Source organism: Dermacentor albipictus, chromosome 5 (assembly GCF_038994185.2).
Source record: "Dermacentor albipictus isolate Rhodes 1998 colony chromosome 5, USDA_Dalb.pri_finalv2, whole genome shotgun sequence".
Taxonomy (NCBI): domain Eukaryota; kingdom Metazoa; phylum Arthropoda; class Arachnida; order Ixodida; family Ixodidae; genus Dermacentor; species Dermacentor albipictus.
Window position 1 is genome coordinate 120,531,275 of NC_091825.1, and position 26,163 is coordinate 120,557,437.

The 26,163-nt window shown below is 45.6% G+C and overlaps 2 protein-coding genes across 6 annotated transcripts in view; one reads left to right on the plus strand and one right to left on the minus strand.

The window, feature by feature from the left end:
• Window positions 1-182: 182 nt before the first annotated feature.
• Window positions 183-7,798, plus strand: S2P (membrane-bound transcription factor site-2 protease). 2 transcript variants are annotated; one of them, XM_065443929.1, is made up of 9 exons: window positions 185-356; window positions 487-759; window positions 1,148-1,251; window positions 1,628-1,874; window positions 3,420-3,603; window positions 4,147-4,208; window positions 5,326-5,512; window positions 6,092-6,167; window positions 7,468-7,798. In XM_065443929.1, the coding sequence occupies exons 1-9, from the start codon at window positions 288-290 to the stop codon at window positions 7,691-7,693; spliced, it is 1,428 nt and encodes a 475-aa protein (XP_065300001.1). In that variant the 5' UTR covers window positions 185-287; the 3' UTR covers window positions 7,694-7,798. The 2 variants fall into 2 exon arrangements, with proteins under 2 accessions (XP_065300002.1, XP_065300001.1); XM_065443930.1 differs by lacking the exon at window positions 6,092-6,167 and having other exon boundaries at window positions 183-356; window positions 7,488-7,798.
• Window positions 7,799-9,204: 1,406 nt separating this feature from the next.
• The window catches only part of LOC135911608 (mucin-17-like), a 270,666-nt gene continuing 253,707 nt past the window's right edge, over window positions 9,205-26,163 (minus strand). For all 4 annotated transcript variants that reach the window (XM_065443924.2, XM_065443928.2, XM_065443925.2 and 1 more), the window contains exons 4-6: window positions 22,891-23,660; window positions 18,206-21,943; window positions 9,205-14,061 (exon numbers count right to left, since the gene is read on the minus strand). In XM_065443924.2, the coding sequence (XP_065299996.1) occupies window positions 13,428-14,061; window positions 18,206-21,943; window positions 22,891-23,660 (5,142 nt within the window). In that variant the 3' untranslated portion in view covers window positions 9,205-13,427. The remainder of the gene's footprint in view (window positions 14,062-18,205; window positions 21,944-22,890; window positions 23,661-26,163) is intronic.

Below are 26,163 nucleotides of genomic sequence, written 5' to 3' on the forward strand. Positions count from 1 at the left end.
TTGTTTTGTATCACTTTTTAACCAACCACAAACCCATGCAATCTAAATATAAATTTTAACTTTTTGAACTTATCTTTAATTTGAATATATTAACAATATTTTTACCATATGACATATTACTTTATTTTATTTGTTTAGATAGTTTTTAGAAGATTTACTGACTGCAGACGCTGCGGACTTGCGATGAGTCGCGTTGCTCAGGCAACAAGTCAAAGATGGACACTACCTGTTGGTTCTAGTAGTTCTAGTTGTTCTAGCGGAGGCTGCTCTTGCATCATTCTCCAAATATGATCCCATTCGTTATCTGCGTGCTATTCTTCTGGACAGCATTAAACTTTACGGACTATGTGTTCAAGGTAACTAGAAGAGTATCGTCGCTTCGCTCACTAGACAGCGTGTCGAAGCGAGCGTGCGTTGAAAAATAAAACCGACGATGTCAACCGCCAATTCCGATTCCTTCTTTTTCGGTCTTTTGAATTTTCGCAGACGTGCATGCTGTACCCGTACGTCAACATGCTGGATCGGAGTGGTATGAGCTTGAAGCTGCTTCGCGCGCAGTTCTACTTCACCCGATTCAACCGTGTGGTGCACCAAATGGGGAGAAAAAAGCCGCGATTTCTGTACTGGTGGTTCACCGTGGGCACCGTTGCCAGTATTGGATGCATTGTGCCCGCCGTTTGGGTGCTCGCGAAGACTGCCTCTGGCATGATCCGAAGTGCTGCAACCGGAACGCAAGAAGTCCAAGTCCTCGAGCCTTCTGCAAGTGCCCGTTTCCGTATGACGTTTTTCTTGCATGGGCCCAAGCTTGTTATCCTTGTTATAACAAAGCAAAGCTTGTTAGCTTTGTTATCTTGTTACCTTTTCGTTGATCTGACGAGCAATGCCATCCGATCGTCAAAATGTAATTTGTAATTATAACAAACGGGTACACCACGCGCATAAGTACGACATATTTGTGTTTACCTTTTGCCACATGCGAAAGTGCATTTTAGTTTTTGCTTAGCTCGCGCTTAACTAGAGATCAGAGTTAGAGAGGAACCTGCTGTGTTCCTTGATTGCGTGATCAAGCACTGTAGATAAGAGAGTTCGTGAAAACATAAAAGCCTGCTTTGCTTATAACCCGTTTCTGGCTTGTCCACAACTGCAGCTACCCGGCGTCAACCTTCCGTTGTCGGACATCTTCTACTACATCGCAACGTTAATTGTGTGCAGCATATTCCACGAGTTCGGCCATGCTTTAGCGGCTGTGAGGTAACGTGCCGCTTGTCTTCCCATTTGCTAAACTTTATTGCACTTAACTCTCTCTTTAAGAAAAAGAAAAAAATGAAGACTAAACTAGACAAACCCACGTATTACCTTTCATCCCCAGAGTAACAGCGATCTCGGCACCAGCAAGGTTTGGAAATTTGGAAATATTTAAATTTAGTAAGTCTTGCAGGGAACCTTACGTTTGTAACCAACCTTCATACACAAAATAAATAAACGTACAGTCTTGAATGAATGCTTCACCAGTCTACGCTGATTTAGTTTTACTGTCAGGTGTCCTTTTTTCTCATAATTCATTACACAATCCCGAAAGATTGTTGCTTCACGTTCCCACATGTTAAGCAGGTCTCTCGCTTTTCAGGGAAAATGTGCGCATCCAAGGCTGTGGCCTGTTTGTGCTTGGGATATTTCCTGGTGCATTTGTTGACCTCCCAAAGGACCAACTCTCAGTGCTGTCACCGTGGAGGCAGTTGAAGATATACTGCGCTGGAGTGTGGCACAACATAGTTGCGGCCTTGCTGGCATTGCTGCTCCTCTTTGGCAACAAGTTTCTGTTGGCGCCATTTTATGCTGAAAACTCTGGAGTGTCAGTTATCTCAGTGCTCAAGGTAATTCTATTTTGCCTGTGCTTGAATTTTCTAGTGCAATCATATCCTTTGGTGTGAATTCATCTTAAAACCATCATATTTGTCATCGCGTGTGGAACCAGCCCAACGAAGTTGCGCTTCCTTTTTGTCTCGTTAATGTTTTCTTACATTTGTTCTTGTCGAAGAACATCAAAGAATGGAAGTGCCTTCCCCCATCCATTGCTTCTACAGAGATAGAAAGTCATTAAAAACTGCCATCACTAACCACTTCTTCAATTAGATGCACTTCTTTTTTTCATTTTCTACTAATATGGTGATCATGTACCCACCCCCTCTGTAACATCCCCTGGGCCCTGAGGGTGTTCTGATAATGAATAATCCCTACGGACACTAAATCTGTGTGCTAAAAATTTAGTTAAAATTTTTTTTCTTGCACCTTCACTATCATTAAACATTGGCAAAGCCAAGACAGATTTAAAATTTTGAATGATTTGTTGCATTTTATTGTCTCCCCAAGTGTGATCTCCATGCCTGAACTCTGAACACCATTGCAGATACAAAAGCGAGATCACCGTTTCACATGAAGCGTATTTGGAAACACTCAGCTAGTTCAGAAGTTCAGCTGATATAATTCACTACTGTTAAAAAAGAAAGAAAAGGCATCCCTGACGTGGTGACGTGCTAGAACCACCAGAAATAATCCATATGTCTATTTTTCAGTCTTTTTTTCTTTTTCCCTGCTTGCATTTGGCTCATAATAACAAATTTTGAAGAGGTCTGATAAGAGGTGTCCTAAGATGTGTGGAATAAATTTTAGACATTATTAAGTGTGCCAATTCTCGTGATTGCCATGTGTTATCTTAATGCACGCAAATGTGAACAGTGCCATGAAGATATAACGTTGTTGTGCCCATTTGATTCGCCTTGCTCATCATGAACTAAGTTTGCATTGGTTCCATGCTCATCCAGAGCAAGACCAGTGCCTCCTTCACCAGACACGAGCAAAACGAGAACAAGGTGAAAGCGGGAGCCAACGTTTCGACCAATGCACTTGTCTTTTTTGACAAGTGGACTTGAAAAAGACAAGTCCACTTGGCAAAATGTTAGCTCCTGCTTTCACCTTGTTCTCGTTTTGCTCATCGTCTTGAATTTCCATCTCCAGCCTTCCCCCTGTTTTCCCTGGACTTCACCAGACATGTAGCTCTTAGCTCTTCCACAAGTGCAGGGAACACTGTCAACATGTTCAGCAGAACGCATGCAATGCTGTTCACTGTTAAAGGGAACACTTGAGTGCTGATCACATGCGACTTTTCCCTCTTTCCCCTTTTCCCCTCTGCATGTGTGAAATCACCCAGCTTTGCAGCAGATGGCTTGCAGTTGGTGGAACGGGCACATTTCTGCACACCTGTGCAGTGAAATGACATCTCGCACTTGCAGCTAGAGCACAAGCAAAGCAAGAGCCATAAATTAGAGTGCTCCCTTTAACTGTGGACTACACTGTATACCATGCAACATGAATGGCAACAAGTGTACTGTAATAAGGCAAATCAGCTTTTTTCTTTTTAGGAGTCAGGTGCCCATGGCCCCGGTGGTTTATTGCCAGGAGACCACATTATTGGAGTTGACAGCTGCGATGTTCGGAGCATGGATTCCTGGAAGGCCTGTCTGGTCCAGACCTTGCTTCTTCCCCAGCATGGCTACTGCCAGAAGAAGAATGTGGTTGAGTCTGAAGGCACATGGTCTCCAAAAGGTGAGGCAAGCTACTGTAATGCTACGTTAATGCTAGTATGTCCTTGCTAGTTAGTAATGCTACTGTAATGCTAAGGCAAGCTACATAATGTTCACCACATTACGTAGCTACATAATGTGCAGTCGAGCTTACTTATGATCCCAGCTGTAACAAATTCTTGGTTATCATGAATGAAGATAGGATCATGATCATAATTTTCATACAATCTTTTTGTTCATACGGTTTACTTACAGGGAAACCCCACATTGTGCTGTTGCACATAAATATAAACTTTATGTGTTAACATTTTACCAAAAATATACCACACACAACAACATAGCACTTATAATTGCATTTAGGATACACTGCTCAAATACTGCTTTTAGAACTACTTTCAGGGTAAGTCGAGGATTGTTAGGAAATATTGATTGATTGGAGTCCATAAAAAACAACAACCAGTTACAGTGACCGAATTTTCGGATTTTATGAGGGTCATTCCAAGTAAACTAAAGTCTTTCTTATCGTTATATTTTCTTTCGGTATCACCGTGACACCTCTCTGTAGACTGCTGCCATGGACAGTCTAACAACAGTCTCTGCTTTGCTTACATGGAACATGGAGAAAGAGTGAGTGTGACTCCACTGTACTTGAGAGATCAAGTTAAGCGTGTTTTCGTTTACAAGTTGCTTCTGCTGCATGTCCTCCCCTAGCAACAGTTTAATGCACTAAACTCAGTAGTGTGGTCACTTTTTTAGTATTTTCCAGGAATTAATGTTCACTACTGATACTTGGGAGTGCACCTTCGATTTTTAAGTTTGATATACTGATTATACGACTGCTTACTTTAAATGCTTACATTATGCAGAACAGTGGTGAGCATCTAGTGTAAACTACAGTCCTGTATAGTACAAGCTTTTTCTTTTTGCTTGATATTACTCCTTAGTTTCTTTACCATCAGTGCTACGTTCCTGAAGCAACATAGTGTGTATTATGAAATATTAGCATGCTACATAAACGTGCAGTGTTTGCAACTTCCTAGCTTTCTTAGGTTTTACTTGCATGGTTATTTTGTATGTTTTCAAACCACGATTGCTTTCTAGTGTGCTTTAAATTTCATATGTTTATGTAGCTGAACATAAAGTTGTGCAACCCCACCACACATTCACATTTCTTTTACATGATTCCAAGTGACAATATCGATTCAATGAAAATGTTGCGAATTCTAAGCTACAATGCCTCACCACTTACAATACATGTTATGGCGCTCTTTTGGTATGCAACCTCATTTTTTGTTCTGATCAGTAATATAAGAAACTGATGTTATTAGTGAAGCTAGTAGCCTTGCAATAAATCACCATTTTTATCCGAGTGTTCATTGTAAATATTATTCAGTACAGTAACACTATTGATGTTTCCATGTTTGCTTATGTGATGTTGAGGTTTAACACTCCATGATTCCACGACAAATCACAATAGTTTTAAGCCTTTGAGATCTGTGTGACTGCGCTAGGTTGTTGCTCAATGATGCATATGCCTCTGATATATACGTGTTTAACTGTAGTTGAACAAGAAATGTTACTGGAGCAATATTCTTTGCTTGGCCATACTTAATCATATCAAGCCTCCATCTTCCTGTAAACTTTTGTGTTATTTTGCATCTAATACGTGTATTACAGCATCAAGTAAACTAAGACCTCTGCTTTTGTGTTTCAACTGGCACACCCCATCATTTGCACATTTCAGAAAAATGTGTGCCTTCCAGCAAGACGCACGCTGCAGATGTCAATCAGGTACTGCAACTCAAGCTGCGCCCGGGATGAATACTGCCTGAAGCCAATACTAGACAATGGGACTAAGCTAGTAGAGGTCAAAAGGGCAAACTGGCAGACAATGCTCTTTCTTGGTCCACCATCAGAGCTTTGGCATTCAGGTGGGTGTACTTCCTAAAGCTCATATTTCAATCTGATGCCTCACTCTTACGTGCGGTGTACTGTAACATGCATTTTTCTTTTATACTTTTTGTCCTCTCAGTTTTGGTGTTATCGTGTTAGCCTTTTCTTTGATACCAGCCTTTAGTCTTCGCTCTTACAAGAGAGTTTCTCACAGCATAGGATCGTTATTGCATCATTAGTGTTTTATTGCTTCTTGCAAGATAAGATAAACCAATCGTTATCATATGCATGGCATTTAACCGACAGCCTCGAATTATCACACTGATTGCTGTCTGACATAGAGCACATAATGTCCAGTAAATATGGGGCCAAATGTTATTCACACCACTCAACCAACACCTGTTGGCAATGTTCACCACTGTCACCGTTGCCAACTTGTTGCTCTATTTTAGTTTAGCAGGTACGTTATTGCCCTATTAAACGGTTTTGTTGTCCAAGTTTCGTCACCTTTTGCTACCCGACTACATGTTTTTACATTTTGTGCATTTGTTGGAGTGTCAAGCCAGTTTAAATGTGGTCAGCTTGCTAAGCTGCGATTACAACTTGATGTGCTGCAGTTTCTGTCATCAAGTGGGTCCCTCGGCAACTGTACCTATCCGTGCTGCCAGTGCACATTTATGAAGTGTTCCTGCAGTATCCTTTCCTATAGTGGTCACACAAAATGTCTGTTTTGTTCTCCAAGCGCTCCCGGCGGGTACCGAGCTGCTACTGCAAACAGTCCCTGACCGTTGCGTATTTGTGACAAGTACAGGTTGATGCACTAGGTCAACGCCTTTAGGGGAAGCCATAATTATTCTGGTGCTGGAAATTCTTTATAGCTTCCAGGGGCACGGCAATATCAAATTTCTCAGATGTATTGAGTTGCAGAATCTTAGGCTAGATGGCCGTAATAACAGCTTTTGCTCCGTAGAAGACTATTGCTTGGGCTAACGCTAGAACCTGTGTTGCTGTCTAGCTGCCATTCCCATTTTACCAGGAGCTCCAAAAATAGCAGGATTCCTCACAAGTCCACCTTACAATGTCAAAGCAGAAGTTGAATGTACACAAACTTTGGCATGTATATTCTCACTTGAACTAGGTTTTTTGGGGGGCATTTGGCAGCACTCACGAAAATACGAGAGGACTCAGAGAGCTGGATATTTCAGCATCAAGATCCTGTACATGAAAAATGACCCCCTGCAGGCTCAAAATCCTACACACTGGACACTGCACTACACACAGCTAAAGCTTTTAAAATTTTTGGCTTCCGTTTTATCATAATCTGAAATGGTGAGAAAATTGGTGGCAATGAACACACTTCAACAAAATGTTCCTGCACTATCTCTTCCTCTAGTTGGCATGCATGATTTATAGTTTTGTTCTGCGAGCGCCACCGACAAGTGCTCAGCCGTTACTACAAACAGTTCTCTGGCAGTTTTCAAAATAATAAAGAAAGAAGTTCTGCTTGGCAATTTCAGTGCAATGGCTAGTGTTAGTATGAAATAGCAGAATGATTAATGTCACAAAGCCCAACGTACCGTTTTTGATATGCTGAATTTGATACCTCAAAATATGAACTTAAGCGCTGTGAATTTAACGCAATGCCCATAGTATCATTTTCGATATACTAGAAGGAGCTTTCAGTTGTGGATAGTTTAGCAGGCCAATTACTAAGTAACTAGCATATTAAGCAATTTTCACTTATGTATAGTTTCTTTTTGTTTATTTTTTGTATGCGTGTACCTTCCATGCCCAGAAATAGATGTGAAGGAGCTTTCTAAATTTTCTTGGATGTAAAATTGTGTTAAGTGGAAAGCAGAAGAAATGTAGCACGATTTCAATGTGTCTCATGCCTGCAGTTCAGCCCGCATGATGGTGTGAGAAAGCCTCAAAGTTGTTTGTTCATTTGTTGGTTCAAATTGGCATTCATCAACCTTAACTTTGTGCCTCTCAGTTACATGTTGTCCTTCTCAGGAGCACTGGCCCTGCTGAACGTTGTTCCTTGCATTGCGCTCGATGGACAGTGGATAACGCAAGGGCTCGTAAAGCTGCTGGTGCAATCAATGCCCTGGCTTCGATCTTCAAGAAAAGGAGTTTACCTCTTCATTGTCTTGGGTGGCACAGTACTCTTGGCGTCCAACGTTGTCCTTGGCGTTTGGAAGCTTTTTGGCCCTAGATAATGTTAGGCTCAAACTCGTCGCGTGTACATAGCACTCGTAATGTAAATACTGTAGGTAACCAATTTTTGCATTTTGCCCCCTGTACATTAAAAACTGTTTTTCTTACGTGCGACTTTTTGTTTCTCACACTCTATAGACCAGAATCTTTTACTCTTGAACCTGCATTTAAAGCAGCTGCACTTAATCTCCACCTTTGTTACCATGGGCAGGCATGGCCGACACAGGGGCTGCGGGTTGGTCACGGGAAGGATACCGGGCTGGGCGGTATCCTCCTTACTCATCTGCCAGTTCCTGTAGCCCTTGCAGAAGGTGGCTGCCAAGATAGGCACTCCATATTCTAGTCAATACTGTAACATTTTGCAACATTCTTTGAAGTGATAACCTTAAGCAGAGATTCGTTACAGTGAGAAGTGCGAGTGTCTTGGGAGATGGTCATTTTTTTTGGCGAACACCTGTGAAATTATGGTGAAGCAGTTAGGGTTAAGGCCCTGCAGCATAAGTTTATTTCGTCTGATGGGAAAAGCAACAAGTATTAAATGCTGGGGTTCGACATGCAAAACCACGTTCTTATAATGGCAAATGCCATAGTGGGGGACTTCAGGTTAATCTTGACCACCTGGGGTTCTTTAGTGTGTACCTAAATCTAAGCACACGAGCATTTTCGCATTTTGCCCTCATCGAAATGTGGGTGTGATGGCTGGGATTGAACTCTATATTACTCGCAAGTTGTTTGTAGCACTGTGCAAGCTGCGGGACTCTTTGACCAATAAGAAGGCCGAATGCACCTTAAGATATGTTCATCCACACAGGGTTGTTCACTCACCACCTCAGTAATTCACGGTACACGACATGGTGCGCAGAGGTCCCAACATGTCACACATTGCTGTGATGCATCACGTACAAAGCAAAAATAAAGCCCTCTAATCCCGCCTATAACCAGACAGTTACGCATGAAAAAATGTTCCTCTGTGCAAGGATATTACCTGTATACGCCTCGTACCTTTTACAGTGCTGCAGACGACTTGTGTGAGACAAAGTGTAGTCACTTCGTCTGCGTAGAGTACTGTAGAGTACCAGTCGATTGTCATTGGTACTCTCATAGCACATGGCTTTGCTTATGCCCACTTTGTCTACACCAGCCAATCACCCACATTCATTTGCCAAATTCCAGAGTTGTGCTTGTGGATGTTTTTGAGCATGGAACAATAGAAGTCATGCGATGCACACTTCATTGGAGGTAGCCTTGCTTGCATTCTTGACCGGGTGCCCAAGCAGGCTTGTTGGTGTTGCATGGTATTAGTAATTGCAGTGCACAAACGGACAGGGGCGATAAGATGTGTGCCGAGTTGAAGCCATTGGAAGTCGCCACTCATCTTTGTCTCTTCTTTCTCATCACTCCGTTGCACTTGGTTGCAATATCATGTGTACGCTTGACTCGTCGCTAAAATGGAGAAAGCATGCAATAGGAGATGCCCAGTCATCTCAAAATTCAATTGAGGAACACACAAAAATATGTATGAAATGCTCTTTAATGCTGATTAAAAGTGATTCTAAGGACATAGCTGACATCACCTTTGATACAGCCACCTCCGTGAAACGTCAATTCGCATGTGGCTGAAGACACCAACTGCTTCTAACATTACATACAATGTTCAATGCCACCGGAGAAGAGCAAGACCCTGGATGTGTAATAAAAATAAGTCTGTATCTCATGTACACTATTTCTAGGGCTCACAGCGATCCCTACCACAGGATCATCCCTGCGAGCATCTCGTAATTTTTCCCGCTTACCCCTGCAACTGCCCAAGTAAACGTAGCTGCTATTAAACCATCACTCCCAAAGAACCGGTAAAACATTTAACGAGGATAGAAAGTCGCTTCTTCAACATTCGTACATGTGCTATCCCCGAAGCAAAAGGTGTTCCTAAGGCACACTGGGCAGAAATTTCCAAGAAAGAGCGGCCAGACATGCGGCAATAGAAGTGCAAGCTTAAAAAGGTAGAGGCGAGACTAGAAAATGCACAGGGTTCCCTACACCATCAGAGCACGCGCAAACGTAACTTTGTGACCATGCTAGCAGAGGAGTCGGCGACACATCTTGCATGAGTGCCCGATTACCTTAACACACAGAGGAAACTAAAAATTATGAATGTAGCAAGGGGGGGGGGGGGGGGGGGCGACACACTTTGGGAGACACAAAGCTGTCTCATATCACCCGATATCATATCACCCTATACCCATACGTTAAAAATTGCTCTAATTGCATTTTCACAACCTTAACCCGATTATTCTTGAAGGTTCCTACACTTGAAATGTCAGCTTCACTTCTCGTAGTGGAATTTTAGTGCCACAGTCTTACTGAAGTAGTCATCGTGCTTCCATAACGCTCCTTCACAATTCCAGCTCTGAGGATTTACTTAACAAGCGGGCCTCCTATTTAGCACCTTCGAGCAGATGACAGGAGCACATGATAATGAAATTATCATGCGAAAAGACATCAATGGGCGCATTAGGAAAGACCAGTGACTGCTATCTAAGATGAAGAAACCTGTTGCTTTCCACTCCCAAATGTAGAAGATGGTACCTTATGTGGAAAAAGAATGTGAACATTGGGGGTCAGCCTAATTATTAAACTAAGTGCCCATGCAGACACTGACTTAATGATGGTCGTTTCCTGCAAAGTGCTTTGTGCTGAAATCTAAAGCGGTTTGTACACAGGCCAAATCAACAAATGTGTCACGCATTCTCCTCAGCTAGGGGGTCACCAAGTTACACCTGCCATAGGTTACGCATACCAAAATTCTAAAGACAAAAAAAAAAAGACATTGGCATCCTTGAAACCACGATCCATTGTGCAAACAAATGCAGACGAAGGAGAGAAAAAGCTATGCAGTGGCTTCCAGTCAGGCATTCGCAAGCAAAGGTCTGCTGGAATTTTTTTTTTCAACCCAGCTAGCTTCCTTCTTCATGATCCTTGCAGTGACACGCACTCACACCACATCTTGTGCATGAAGGTTAAGTGATGATTCCAACCACACTCACACACGTACATGGCTCTATGTCCCTGCTGTGATTCCGCTTGAAAGAAAAAAAAAACGTAAAACGATCCACGCGACCAGTCGCGGGTTTACTGGGAAAGGACAATGAAGTCACACTGTCAAACCTAGTTTCCGACACTAGGTTCAGCGTGACGATGAGGTGCAGTACATGCTTGACGTGCGGGCACACCCCAGGGAAAGAAGGTGAAACGATGCTGTGTACGGCACATCACCGCAAGAGGCAAGTAAAGAGAAGTGAAAGCACTCGCTAGAAAGGTTTAGCTTGTTCACTGTACACATTACCTTTCATGGAATACAAAGTTACTGGAGGCCCTGGCATGAGCATCGGTGGCTCCATCTTGTGCCACATAGTTAAATTGGCGAGGACAAAGCGCTACTATTGCAGTGACATAATCGTCAACATGCAGTTCTCTCCTTTTTTTTATTTTATTTTGGCAGAAACACTCGTGCAAAACAAAAATGTTCGTACTTTAGTGTGGTTGAACAAAGTGTCACAAGGTTGCGCTACCGGCATTACTACTGCCGTCCACATCTCCTGTTACCCGGTATATTCTGTGAAGGGTAATGTGTATAGGGACAAGCTAAAATTCTCTGCTGACAGTTACAGAAGCAGTGTGAATAGGAATAGATGACATGCTGGGTTAGTTATTTCTGGTTGAAACTGTAGATTGCACTAGTCAAAACTTTACGTGTTCTGTATTCTCTTCACGTAAAGTTTCTGTTACTGCAATGTGAAGCTTCACCATGAAAAGTATTTAAGAAGGTTACCCTTAATACCCAAGTAGTCATGATTCACAAGTGTTCCCCTTAGACATTACCTACTCCCATAACAAAAATCATTGGGAAGAATTCAGGTCACCACATTTAGGTACAATCAGTAATGAGAACTTTCAAAACTGGAAGTACTGCGTCGTGAAATCACTACAATGGAACAGCATCCAACCATTGTGTAAACATGCAAACAGGCAGCAACTGTATGCAGAATGACGTAATTCACCGAGCTACGAGGGGTCAAAACAATGTAATTACTGCCAAAAGCATATGTACCATAGATACTTTCTGAATTAATGAGTACAAGTGAAGTACTTCTACAAGTATTTCACTTGTAATCACATAAGGAGTTAGTATACAGGTCTAATCCTAATCCAGCCTTTGGTACTGATACCCCAAAATGAATAACACAACCTAACAACACATCCAAATTTCGCTACACTCTGGCAAAAATAGGAAGGTTTCTATGACACCAAGCACCAGAATGCATTCTAATTGCAGCAAGGCATAAATAAGAGTAACATAAATTGGCTTTATATACATAGTTCATTCAACGCTAAGAGAAACTGCATGGCAAGCTAATATCTTTATGGGCCTATGGAGCAAGCAGTCATCACTGTAGGTATAAAGTGCGGTTAAGTTTCTTACGATGTAGCTTGGCAGCTTCGTTGCAGATAAACAGCAGCATCAGCAGGAAAACGTAAATAAAGAGCGCTACTGAAGACCATTAGCGTTAGGCACTCCAAAATAACATATGAATATTTTTTGAATACCACATAAATATTACACACCCACACAGCACAACCTCACAGTTGGTACATTAACAATTTCAGTAACGAAGAACCTCTCAATTTTGGCAGTAACATTACATAGAATAAGCAAGTTTCAAAGATGCTAATCGGTTGCTTCCTTGTGCATATAAGTGGATAGATGAGCCTAATGTGCAGCAAATTAAAGAACCAATGGAGTGCCTGCCCTCCAAGTAGTATTGGGGTCAAGAGGTAAAAAGTAGCCCATACCTATGGTAACTGTGCCATGCACTGCTAATACTTCATACACTTAAAAAAAAAGAAGTGATTTTATGTGAAAAACCTCACACAGTAATGTAAAACTTTGATGACACCGGAATGATCTGCGCACTACAAAATGATATGAACTCAAGTTACTATGTAAACGAACACTCATATACATTCAAACATTGTGTATGCGTGCGTGCGCGCAAAAGTATCTCCAACCAAAATAATGCATGACGCTATCAATGTGTTCGCACTCCTCTATGCCAGCCACTCTGATGCATAGAAGCTAAAAAGAAAAAAGTAATAATCCTTCTTATAAGTAAAACTACCTTCCTGGATAATGTACACACACACCCGATTGTACTCTACCTATGTTTGAAAATAAAACCAACAAGACTTGGTGCTAAAAGCAGCAGAAAAGAAACTAAACAATGAATGATGATTATTAAATGTCTAGCTGATTTGAGAAAAGCGCAGCCTACGACTGCTTGAGAATGCTGCAAACGATAAATGTGACAGTTCTTAAAGAGCTGCCTCACAGGACAAAGTGCTTGCCTGCCAAGAACGAATATGAAACTGCAGAAGCCCAAAAAGTGAAGAAGTAGTAGAGCCCAGAAAACGGGTGAGCTAAGCATTGTTTTCTCCCACCAAAACACACAACATTATGTGTGATCACCTTGTTTCAAGGCAGCAGTCCTAATCACTTTTTTTCTTGCCTTTCTTGTAGCTCTTTACAATCACAACCTTGGCAGTAATGTATAGACAACAGCGAGCTGTCGGTTCAAAAGTAAACAAAAGACCGGTAAAGAAGAAGAAAAAAACACCTTAGAAGCACCAGCATGAGTGCAACACCAGTTTCCAAGTCTGCTCATGCCATACACCATACACTCACACCCAGGTGCTCGAAGGTGAGGAATGCGTTTGAACACTACTTCCCGAGCCAACGCCTGCATCGCCATCAACCTTGCTGCCCGCCGTTGCAGAGGTTCGGTTTCCCTCACCCCCTTCCTCTTGACAGTCTTCCAAGATAGGTGGGTACATGAGGTCGTAGCGATGCTGGAGCGACGATCGCGATCGGCCGCCCCGCTTCAAAGGCACTGTCGACGTCCATGCCGCCTGGCCACTAGCGCTGCTACTGCTTGGATTTTCCACCGGGCTAGGGGTGTTAACGGGCGACGTCGGGAGTGACCGAACTGAGTTTTCGCCACTCCCCTTCCTGCCACAGGAGCCTGGCTTGAGCAGTTCGACGGCTGATTTCCTGTCCAAGTTGTTCTGGCTGCTGGACGTCTTTGTTTGTAGGAGAAGCTTCTTGAAGTCAAGCAGGCTCGTGGGTTTGGCAGGACCCAGACGGTCGTTCGCGAGCGACCGCCGCTCCAGCGGGCTGCAGACGCGGGCTGCAGTGACATCGCCCGACCAGCTGCGACGGTCACGGGCCCCACGTGGGCTCAGGAAACCAGTCTCAGCAAGGCCACCCCGGCTTGGCGTGCTCGGGCGGCTCGTTACAACCAGGGGAGAACTTGATCTGTGAATGTATTGCACATGTTTTTAGACCAGTAGGAGACCATGACAAGCAAAGCTCTCTGCAGTTTTTTTTTCCTGCAACGCATGGAAACATAAAAGTTCTGTTTATACAGTCAAACCTCGTCCAAAGTCACATCCAATGCAAGGATTCTCTTGCTATGTGCTCTTGCTACGTGCAATAATCATTATAAGTGCATATTTGTTACATGCTGATATCGGCAAGATACGTTAGATTTACTTTGTACGTCCGATAATTCATCATATCCATGTTTGTAAACAAAGTTCGACTATGTTTAAATGTGCACTAGCAGATATTCTATGTCTCACTATGTTACAGAATGCTGCAGAAAACATCACCTAGCTTTTGTAGGATATCTTTATTTCTGCTCGCCCGGTGGCCATGAAGACACTTGCTCTTCACCTGCTGGAATACTATGTGATAAGGGAAAATCATGACACCTAACTTCTGGCCTGAACATTCAGGCATCAGTTGGTTTTCTATGGGCTGCTGCTAAATGCAAATGCTAGCTGCTACATACTCTGAATTGAAGCAGTTTTGAAGCATGGACCCCGTAACGAGACTAAGTTTCGTTACAGGCAATGCCTCTGCTCAATATTGGATTGGAGCCAACTTTATTTGTGCCTGCAGTTGGGCCCTCGCGTGCCCTGACGAGGGCCTACGTCATCTACTAAGTCGCTGTTACTCGGCGCAGGTCTCCGCTCGCCGTTGCCAGCTCGCTGGGTCCCTGCCTTTCGAGCGCCCCGAGGGCCTGCTGGGCGGCCCAGAGCTGTTCGTCTTGGTCGTAGCTCTTCGCGGCTGCCTCGAGCCGCGGTGGGATCGTTCTTGATTTTGCTTCTTCTGGATTTTTACCGCAGTCCCACAAGATGTGCGTGTAATCTGCCGTCGCCCTCTGGCAGACTCTGCACTTATTGGTCGGATATGTCTCGGGGTACATGCGATGCATCAGTCCCGGGCTCGGTAGCGTTCTGGTCTGGAGCTGTCTCAGCAGTACTGCCTCCGCTCCACTCAGTGCAGGGATGGGAGAGTTCTGCGAGCCAGGCGGTAGGCCTTCGTGATTTTGTTGTAGTCCCTCATGCGGTCCTTGGTTCCGAACCACGTCGGACGGTCTGCCCAGGGCGCGGTTGGTTAGCGCTCGCGCCGCTGCGTGTGCCATCTCATTGCGTTCCGACGCGTCGCCCGCGTGCGCCAGGAACCACTTGAGTCTTACTTTTCTGTCTTGTAGTTTGGCCGCTCGCAGTACGTGCTCGGCCTCCCTGCAGATTTGGTCTTTGACGAAGTTTCGCCCCGCCTGTCTCGAGTCACTCAGCACTGTGGGGCAGTCGGCGATGGCCAGGGCGATGGCTACCTCCTCCGCTTGTTCCGTTCCGGCGCTTCCCAAGATCGCTGCTGTCCTCGTGGCGCAGGTTGACACCCCTATGACGACTGCTGTGAAGGTGTTTCGTTGGTATTCGGCCGCGTCGATGTACCGCGCGTGCTCGTCATTGGCGTGCTGGTCGAAGAGTGCCTTGGCTCTCGCCGCTCTTCTTCCCTTGTTAAACTCGGGATTCATGTTGTTCGGTATGGGGTCGATTCTGGTCTGGCTTCGGACCTCTTCGGGAACGGGGAGCTACATCTCCACATCGTTCGACCGTCCCATTCCCAGGTCGTCCTGTATCTTCCTCCCTGCGTTGGTCATGGACAGCTGCTCCAGTTGAGAGGTTTGTTGCGCTTCGACTATATCTTTGAGCGTATTGTGTATCCTGAGTTGTAAAAAGCAGGTTGTGCTCGTGGACTCAAACAGGCCCAGCGCCATCTTGTACGCTCTTTTGATGATCACGTTGATTTTGTTACATTCTTGTTGCAGCCATCTGTGACGCGACGTGGCTGATGACAAAGGATTGGACGAGCCTAATTAGGCTCTCCTCCCTCATGCCAGCCTTCCGGGAAGTGACTCGTTTGAGGAGTCAAATCACGTTGGCTGCTTTTGCCGTGAGACGGGTGATGGTTTCACCATTTCTTCGGTGCTTTTCGATGACCATGCCTAGGATCCTAATTTTGCCGACCTCGAGGATCACATTGCCGTATTTGTTTACGATTCAGATTTTTTTGTATTCACGTTGTCTGGTCTTGCCTCTGCTGTTTTTTGTTGGTGGGAGTATGAGAAGCTCCAATTTTCTTGGCTAACATCTCGGTCCGGTGCCTTCCAACTGGTCTTCTATTGTGGCGGCGGCGGCTTGCAGCGCGCCCTCGATGTGGGCGTCGCTGCCACCGGTCACCCACAGCCTGATATTGTCCGCGTAGATGGTGTGCTTGACATCTTCAATGTCCCCAAGCTTTTTGGCCACTCCGATCATTACCAGGTTGAACAGCATAGGTGAAATTACCGATCCCTGCGGTGTGCCGGTGCTCCCGAGGTTCTTCTCTTGCGTATGTAGGTCTCCTGCTCGTAGCTCGACGGTCCTGTCCGTGAGGAAGTCCTTGATGTAGTTGTAGGATCTTTCGCCCATGCTGAGCTTGGAGACTTGGGACAGAATCGCCGAGTGTTTCACCTTATTGAAGGCGCTCTGCAGGTCGAGCCCTAGGATTGCTTTGTTGTCGTAGGCGCTGCCGCCATCGTCGATGATTTGGTATTTGAGCTGCAGCATCGCGTCCTGCATGCTTAGGTGCTGTGTGAAGCCGATCACCGTGGACGGGTACAGCCCTTCTCATTCCAGGTAGTCTTGCCACCTGTTGAGCAGGGCTTGCTCCAGGACCTTGCCCATGCAGGACGCGAGCGAGATGGGCCGGAGGTTATCCGTGTCCAGCATCTACCCCGGCTTGGGAATCAGGATAGTTTTGGCTGTCTTCCACAGCTTTCGCAATGCGCCCGCTTTCCAGCACTTGTTGAAGTATTTTGCGAGGTTCTTAATCGAGCCGTCGTCGAGGTTCTTGAGCGCCTTGTTCGTGACGAGGTCCGAGCCAGCTGCCAACCGGCTGTTGAGGTCGTGCAGGGCCACGCGTACCTGCTCGACGTTGATGTCACGATCGAGCGTCACGATCACGATAGGCCGGCGTAAGGTGCATGTTGTTCGGTGGGTGTAATCGGCAGGTATTTGTCGTTAATGCGCATGGTGACTTCGTCGGCGCCATGTACCGAGGCCGCCCGATGCGTGAGCTTGGCGAGTCTGTCCCTTTGGTGCGACTTGGTCTTGGTTTCGTTAAGCAGATGCCGCAGCGGGTAGAAATTTTCGGTATATACTTACCAGTATAGCCACCACATCACTTTTCTAAATTTCAGGCTAACAGCTCAAGTCACGAAGAAATTAAACTTCCTTGCAAATCCCATGCTCCTAAAACTGTTGTGGCCCACAATAGTCTTGGTGTTGCCATGCTAGTGAAATGCCTGGATGTAGCGGGGAACAGCATCGCTGGTGGCAACATCTTGCGATGCTGTGCTCAACCGAACAGTATGAGTCTCTTCTTATCCTTGCCTACTGTTACAAGAGATGCAAGCTTCTCAGTATCATTATTTTCACTGCAAAGTGCCACATAGCGACACAACAAGAAATGTCCCAGCATATTCTTGTTTGAAAACAGTGTCACCAGACATAGTCACAAATGCTACTGTTCCGTTTTTCTGTCTTGGTATTCTGAAATGCTAATGCTAAAACATTAAAGTACCATATAAACTTTCTAAACTCTCTGTTGGAGCTGCGCATTGTAGCCCCAAAATTTGATGAGGAACTTAGAACAGTCGTGCAACTTATGTTCAAGATCTAAAACATCCATTAGAAACTTTTGTTAGGGCAAGATTGATGCTGAGGTAACGCCCAGCTCCAAAATAAAGAAAGGCTACAATATGCAAATAAATACAGAGAGACATTAGGGTTGCTGCCCACACTAAACAAGCAAGGAGTCAAAACATTTGGGCCAGAAAAAGATTTATCACTGTCTTCTATGGGTGCCGTGCATATCACTGGCACACTGTTAATGCACCTTCCGGTAAGTGATGAGGACTAGAAAATGTGCCAAATTTTGAAGATAATTTCAAATTACGTCTAAGCACCATCTCTTGTCACAAGATGGAAAACCTAACACTTCGCTTTAATTGAAAAACCAATATAACACAATATAGTACTACAATCCTGTACCTCACAGTTCTTACCTTGATGACAATGGTGACTGGGCCATATCAGTGTCAGTCCTGATGCCATGTTTTTTCTTGGACGAATGAATGGCGGCAAAGAGATCTTCTGTGGACATAGGTTTTCGTGGTGCCAGCTCACGGGTGATTGACGTGCTACTGCTGCTGTCTGGGGACTTCTCCGATCCAGAACTAGAAAGGCTTGTGGAAGACAGTGCTGTGGGGGAACCTTCCTTACGAAGATCTCGTAAACTATATGGTGGCTCAATTGTGCCTGGCATGGACATGCCAGTGTGGTTGGCGCCCTGGTAGGAATTCTGCGGTGAGCTTGGAATGTACACTCCTGTCATCTGCCTCTGATTGTCGAAGGCTGTCCTTGATCCGAAGTGGCCTGGTCCAGCAATGCTTTGTGGTTGCCTCAAATTCTGCATGCTGTGAATTGGCTGTGGAGAGCTTCGAGGACCCTGTCCATATGAGGCCGTTGGAACCGAATTTTGGGCAGACTGCATGTACTCTGCCCTAGCATGGTCAGGTGCCAGCAGGCGGGTTGAGCTCATCGGGCTCCTTGACACTGGCGATTGCCGGGAAAGGTTAGAAGGATAACCGTGGGGCAAGGCCCCACCTTGACTGTAGGCATGAGTTTCGCGAATGCCATTTGATGCATGCAGTGCGTGGTTAGGAATCGAACCTCTAGGGTCAACTCCTCTTGGAGTTCCTGACATGCCGATTTGCTGACCAAGGGGTCCCCGTACCAGTGATTGGCTGGGCTGGTATGGAGCCCTAGGTATGTAGGATGAATACTGGTTCCTTGGTGCACTTCCATCAAGGTGATCATGTGCTATCATGCCTGAACTGGGTCTGTCTGGAAAGTTGTACTGGTTTGCAGAATTGTGATGCTGTGTATCAACCGGCGTCATCCTTCCGTTTACCAAATTCTCGTCATGCGGACTGTGCCTGTAGGCCTGAGGCTGCATGTGTCTAGGCACCGCAGCATAAGCAGCGCTGTTCTCCATTCGATGACCATGGGGTGGGTAATGCATCACTGGTGTTGGAGTCCTTGCAGTGTTTCTAGACACCGGTGTGGTCTGACCAGAGCTCCATGAAGACACCGGGCTGGAAGCAGTAGGACGACCATTATGACTGCGTGCTGCTGGGAAGGAAGCATGGCTTGGAATGTGGATGTTAGTAGGTGATGAGTGCTGGTGCACTGGAGTGGTCCTGCCACTGAGATGAAGGTGCGGCACAGGTGCCTGAACCATGTGCGAAGGTGGCATGTGCTGTACAGCGTTTGAGGGGCTGGTAGATGATGTCGGCGGAGAAGCTGGCAACCCCGACACCCAGCTGGGCCCTACCGGTTCCCTTGGAGAAGGCTGCAGTGGAGTTCTTCTCCCGGGTGAAGTTGTCGATGGGACACTGATAGGTGAAAAGTGGTGCAGAGGCGTCACGCGACCTGAAGAGTTTTCAGAGATAGAAGTGCTTGCACTGGATGGCCTGTTAGAATACGGGGTCGAAATGGATGCAGGACGTTGAACTGGAGTAGTTCTTCCAGAAGACTGACTGCTCAGGTAACCCGATGCTGAAGGTTGAGGCGTGCTCCTGCCAGACACGGTGCCATGAACGTGACTCGATGTGGTGGGCTGCGGTGTGCTCCTTCCCGACAATGGAAACTGAGGCCTTGTGCTTGGTGTGGATGTGCTGTTTGGAGGACTGTTCAATGTAAACATTCCATCCCTGTACTGCAAAAGTGGCCTTGTGTCGGGAGACGTCACGGCACCAGACACAGAGTACCGCGTCCTTGGAATCGTGCTGCTTGTGTACGTCTCCACCTTGCCGCTAGGGTCCAGCCGGACATAAGCACGCTGATTCAAGCCGGGTGCAAGAGGCATCGATGCAGGCAAGGTCATGCACTTACCCGGAAGACCAGTGCTTCCTGAAGGCACATGCTGCACGGGGCACTTCATCATGTAGCCGTCACGATGCCTTCCCAGCGAATTAGAACTGTAAATTACCTTGCCTTCAGAATCTAGAGTCACTCTCGCGCCAGCCCTGCTGTAGGAAGGTGTCTGTGCAAAGTCGTTGTTTGCATCACTGATCGCACTCGGCTGTCTTGTAGATCCTTGTTCTAGCACTCGGCTGCTGTAGGTAAGTGGAGGTGGAGGAGGGGGCACAGCAGGGGGCGTTGTCTGTGGGCTTGTCTGTGGGCTGCTCTGCGGACTGGAAGGCTCGGGTGAAGAGTGGGCTTCATCTTGTGCCTTGCGGCTGGTGCCGCTCAATGTGAGCTGTTTGACATTCATATCGCGACCTGCTGACTTGGCAGGTGATGGTGGGCTTGGTGTAGTTGGGGTCTTTGGAGGAGAAGAGTTTTTAGACAGATAGGAGAGGAACGGTGATCTTGTCTTGCTCATAAGTGAGGATGGTCTGTTCAAGTAGAATGGATTGGAGGTGGGTGATGGAGTTCCTTGCTTAGGCGATTGTGCAGCCTGAGGACTGGCAGAAGTTTTTGTGCTTCCCGCCTGCTCCTTTCTGCTGGTAGTCACAGCTGCTGAGCTGCCATGTACAGTTGGTGTAGTTCGTGCCTCTGAACTTTTATTTGTCTCTCTCTTATTTATCTTTTTGACTGGTGCATGCACCGGGCTTTGCTTTCTCTCACTACCACGTGGCACACTTGGTACTCCTACATTAAGTTCACTTCTGTTTGAAGTGTTGGGCAATGCTCCCTGCGTATGGTCACTGTCAGCAGATGAGAATGAACCTAGCACAGGTTGAGGCCGGGGTGTAAGGGGCGCATTTGGCTGAGAGACGACTGCGTTAAGAAATGGCACGTCTCGCGCAGACTGCACACCATACATGTTGAGCCTCGCTGAAGATTCGTCTGCCTCTTTGTCCATGTTGGCATGTTTTGCTTCTGCCGCCAGTACAGCACCAGAAGGTGGATTGGGAACCTCATTTCCTGCTCTCGGAGCACAAGAGGGGTTAGGCTCAGATGAGGGAGAGTTCTGCCCAGATGCTCGCTTCTCCACATCTAGACGACAGCTGTCTTCATCGCTAGGCTCAGGAGACACCGCACATATGGAAGGATACCTGAACGAGCCAATGGATGTCTTCCTCCTCAGCCGTTCACCAACCTCACAATCCGATTCCGATATATCACCGGTAGACACCGGTGGAGAGCTCTCCTTTTGTGAAGGAATTGGTGACAGGGTTCTCACGCTGGACAACCTTGGTGGGGGCAGCGGTGGTGCCTTCGACCGTTGCGTAAGTGTGCTCGCAATTGAGCAGTTGTCAGTTCCCGTGTCGGTTGCATTCTGCGAGAGAAAGCTGTTTAGACTCAGGTTTCCAATTGTGTCTATAGACGTCTGCGAACCCCTGTCACCGGAAGCACCTAGTTCTCCATTTTGTTCACCGGGAAACTTGGCAAGGCCATGCTTGAGGCCACTGTCTGTATGCATTGATGTGTAATAGCCATCAGTGTCAACTGAGTATACAGAGGAGTCGCCGTCGTCAATCGGATTAGTAAATGGGTCTGAGCCAACGCTGATCTTTCGAGTTCCAGGCGATGAAGATGATTTGGAATCAGAATGACAAGCTTCGGGTGTTATGGTTCCCGAATGGCTTTCTTGATCAGTTGAAGTGGAGTTCATGTTAGAGCGGGCAGTCAGTGGACCCTGGCCTGGCTGCTTCCAAGACGATGCAAGTGTAGTTGCGGTCAGGGCAACGGAGACATCCGATGTATAACCGGGTGTTGTCCCATCATGAGACCTGAAATGCAGAATAAAAGAGATTATGTATAGAGTGTCCGTAACAAACAAGAGCAATACAAACTGTCCATGCACTTAACTGTACAGCCCCTGCAATGGTGAAATACTAGTTATAGTGAAAGATTGGCAAAGCATGCAGAAATTTCTACGCAACACCAAACTGAACACTTCAGTGAAATAATTTACGCTCTGTACATGCTCTGTAGATGGCAAAATACTGCAGGTTGTTTCTTTCTCGTTTCTTTCGTGAGGTGAGGTAGTCCAAAATGTTCAGCAATAGTCTACTTTAGCTCTACAGCAATATTCAGTAATGATTGCACAGCATGTAAAATCATCAATGGAATGGCATCCTGAAAAGACTTCGATCAAATGCATTTTTCCAGTGTATGAGTGCTGAACAACAAAGAGGAAAAAAATATTGCATTTGACTAATTTAGTATGTGGCCTCCACTTGTAACAGTTGATAGTTACAGCAGTCCAGCAAAGAAAGAAACGTAAGGGGTTCAGTGCATCACAGAAATGCATTTATGTAGGCATGCTGAATAGAGCTAACTAAACTTATGCTTTAATGCTTTCTTTGCGCAAGCCCTGCACTGCACAGAGTTCATAAATGGGAGCTGCTTAAATTATAAAGGCATCCAAGATCAATTCTTCTGAGTGCTGTAACACTCGATCCACCACATGTCTCTACATGTGTACCTGTACATACTTCATTCACAACGCTAGACCTGCTTGCAGCCGCCAATTTAATAAGCACGTGTTGGCAGCAAGAGGACAGAACAGTTGCCGTACAGATGACCGAGATTTCATGATTCGTGCAATAAGTAAGGTCAAAGTGGCTTTTAGAAGAAACGAATATCCAATATCCTTTGGCAAATGCGTGTTTCATGTTCTGAACAGCTGCATACATCACAGCAGGCTTGCTGCCAAGTTTCGAACTATACTGACCTCCCATCGGTACTGTGGTGCGTGTTGTCCGAGAAGAGCGAGTCTCTGCCCAGAGAGCTCTCCGAGTGGCTGTGCGGGATCATATCGGGGGACGGCCCCGATGAGTGGTGCTGGTCTGAATCCACAGAAGCCCGTGTGCTGCTGCTGGCGCTCCAGTTGCCGCTCGACGACTGGCCGTCTTCACCGCCCTTGGCCGACGTCCGCGCTGATGTTTCACGCAGCTTCACCGCCACCGTCATTGCACCGGAGTTGGTGGAGATGGGCAGCAGGGAAGACGATCGCTTCTTCTTCTCACTCCCGCCAGTGGACGTGCCGCTCTCCGCGGCCCTGCCCGTCTCGTTTTTTGCCACCCCGTGGCTTCCACTGTCTGCCTCCTTGTTCTTGCCAGACTTCTTGAGGAACTTCCAGTCACGGCCAAGCCTGCTAAAATTCATGGCTTCGTAGAAGGACAGTCGCTTTTCGGGTTTGCTGTTGACGTTTGTCTCGGTTGTGGTGGATGACGAGGATGAGAGCTCACCAGACGAAGGGCTCTCTTCGGGACGGCGCTTGCTGGTGGCGCCCCCGCCACTTCGCCCGCTAGATTTGGTGCTTGTCGCTGTTTGGAGCAGGTCGTCGTCTGTCTGGCACGAACTATGGATCAGGGCTTCCGTCTTGACCAACGTGCCAGACTTCTTGCGGCTGGTAAGCGCCTCTACGATCTCCTTGGAGTTCCCGTCCGAGATTGTGTTTCTTCTCTTGTGATGCTTCTTTCGCTTTATCAGGAAGTCAACCTGCAAAAGGAAAACTCAATTCAGTCTCTCTCAGATGCCGTTAACTCTAATTGCCGACACAAACATACACAAGTACATGAATGAGAGAGCAGGAGCTTGTGCACTGTTGCTACTGTTAACAATGGCCACAAGAATGCCTGCTTCACTTTGCAAACATTGGAAGAATGAGCAGCATTCCAGGACAACTAAGCGTCAGGGCACCTGTAGTTTGCAAGGTGGTCTTCCTGGCAAGACTACAATGTTATGCTGGTTGGCTCATGGTCCACACGGTGGTCAGCACAAACAGGGCAATAAAGTAAAAAATAAACGACAGCATTTCGACAATCATCTGATTTTCTTGCCCCATTCTTTGCGTTCTTTACTACATTATTCACTCCGGCAAGCCTCTTTATGACAACAGCTTGCGCTACTCTGGTTTTCAGCACTTTAAGCAAGCCCTTGGTGGCACGTGGCTTCTTCCCATATTGTATGTGGGAATCGTGATGCCAAGACAGTGCCATCATTTTTGGGGACTTCACTGAGGAATCAAGTCTAAGTGATGGTGACTTCACTTTTCGTCTGTGCACCTATTTGGCAATGCAACACTTTAGTCACATGGCACTGTGGTTCTAGTGATCATACATGCTTTGGAGTAGTAGTTCTGCGGAAACCCACAAGGTGAAGTGAAGTACTGAATAAAGGTAAGAGGAAGGTAAGAAGGTAAGACTAAAGAATAAGAAGTAATGAATAAAGTTCTGTGGGTTTCCGCAGAACTACTACGTCAAACTCTTGCCTTTGCTTCGTGTTGTCAACAAATTCGACTTCGCCCTGCCATCTGCTAGCCGCCTGGTTAGCTCAGATGGTAGAGCAGCTGCCCCGGAAAGGCTGTGGTCCCGGGTTCTAGTCCCGGACCAGGACGAATTTTTCTTCAACTATGAGGCTTTTCTTTCGAGGAACCTGTATGGGTTTCCTTTGTAGCAATTGCTACGAATGGGTGGATGTCTGATTTTCCCTTTACTCATACATGCTTTAGAGATGGTAAACCAAGATGTATGAGCCTAAATATGCCATGCACAGGCCAACGACATGAACAGAGACATGCCGTACTTCAGTACAGTGGGTGGCAACTCCCTCCCCCCTTTGCCTAATATTGATAAATAATAAACAGATGCACAGACCAACGGAAGGTACATGTCCTGGTCAACCTCCCTCCAACCATAGGATGCGTGATCACTTTCAAACTTCAAATTTCAAGGACCTTGGGATTTTATCCTAGACCATCCAAATTCCCTTACAAGAGGAATTGTGAGCTCCTTGATACTATTAAAGTGTTGGCTGTTGTCCATAAATACATTCTTTTTTCTCTTTCTGTTACGATGAATACACCTGTGTTATGTGAGGCTTAATCGCTTATGCTTGGAAGCCTGTCCTTAATCTCTCAGTACACCATGCTGAAGTTAGCCACCAGCAGAACCTTTATGTCAAGCTTGTTGACTTCAGCGCTGTCAATAACAGCAACCCATAGTCAATTTCTCTCAACTGCACTCAATCCATCGTAGTATGCAGCTACAATTGGATGTGTTTAAGCATGCTATTAGAAAAGGGCAAGAACATGCCAATATGTTTTCTATACACAAGAGACCCTCTGTGGTTGCTTAGTGGCTTTGGTGTTCTGCTGCTAAGCACGAGATCGTGGGATAATTCCCGCCACAGCGACAGCATTTCGATAAGGGCAAAATGCACTCGTGTACTTGATTTAGGTGCACATTAAAGAACCCCAGGTGGTCAAAATAATCTAAAGCCCCCACTACGGAGTGCCTCATAATCAGATCATAGCTTTGGCACACAGAACCCAATAAATTAATTCATTTTAATAAACAAGATAAATAGCCTATCTGTCTCCGTCATAGTTGAAAACTTCAAATTTGTGCATTTCAATCAGCGTAGTCCCAATACATCTCTCCATGCTTTCAAACCTAACTTTTGCAACATGCAAAAATGACAAAAACTGAGCAGATGCCTTATTTTGCTTAAGTACATCAAGAAATGTATGGAAGTTATAAGAAAACCTGACAGAGGCTTATTATTATTTAAAAGAAAAAATATAAACCATTGCAAGCACTACATAGGAACCAGTTCACAGCATGCACCGATAAACAAAGCAGATTTTGCTTAAATGATAGAAGAAAACATTTTACATTCATAATACATTTCATTTACAGAAAAATTTAAAGGCCTACCCTGTCAAACATGAAATATGACTATGACTGACAAGTGCACTTCATTTAAGAGAAGGTATTTTAATATGTGTTAACACAAAAAAAAACTTTAAAAAAATACACATGAATTGGCCGAATGTCATCTGGCTGTTTAACAACATATTTTTTCATTGTTTCTTATAAGAGATTTAGACTCAAGTAGAAGTTCAAATTTGTTCTGAGTTGAGAAGCGTAATGACCTGGTATGCTGGTCGCTGTTTTCAGTAATTAGTTCGCCGAAAGGTGCTAAATGCATCACAAAATAT

Coding starts and splice junctions, on each gene's coding strand:
- S2P (XM_065443929.1), top strand. CDS start 288: ATGATCCCATTCGTTATCTGCGTGCTATTCTTCTGGACAGCATTAAAC. Junction 760..1,147: donor TCCAAGTCCTCGAGCCTTCT/GCAAGTGCCCGT, acceptor CCACAACTGCAG/CTACCCGGCGTCAACCTTCC. Junction 1,252..1,627: donor CATGCTTTAGCGGCTGTGAG/GTAACGTGCCGC, acceptor CTCGCTTTTCAG/GGAAAATGTGCGCATCCAAG.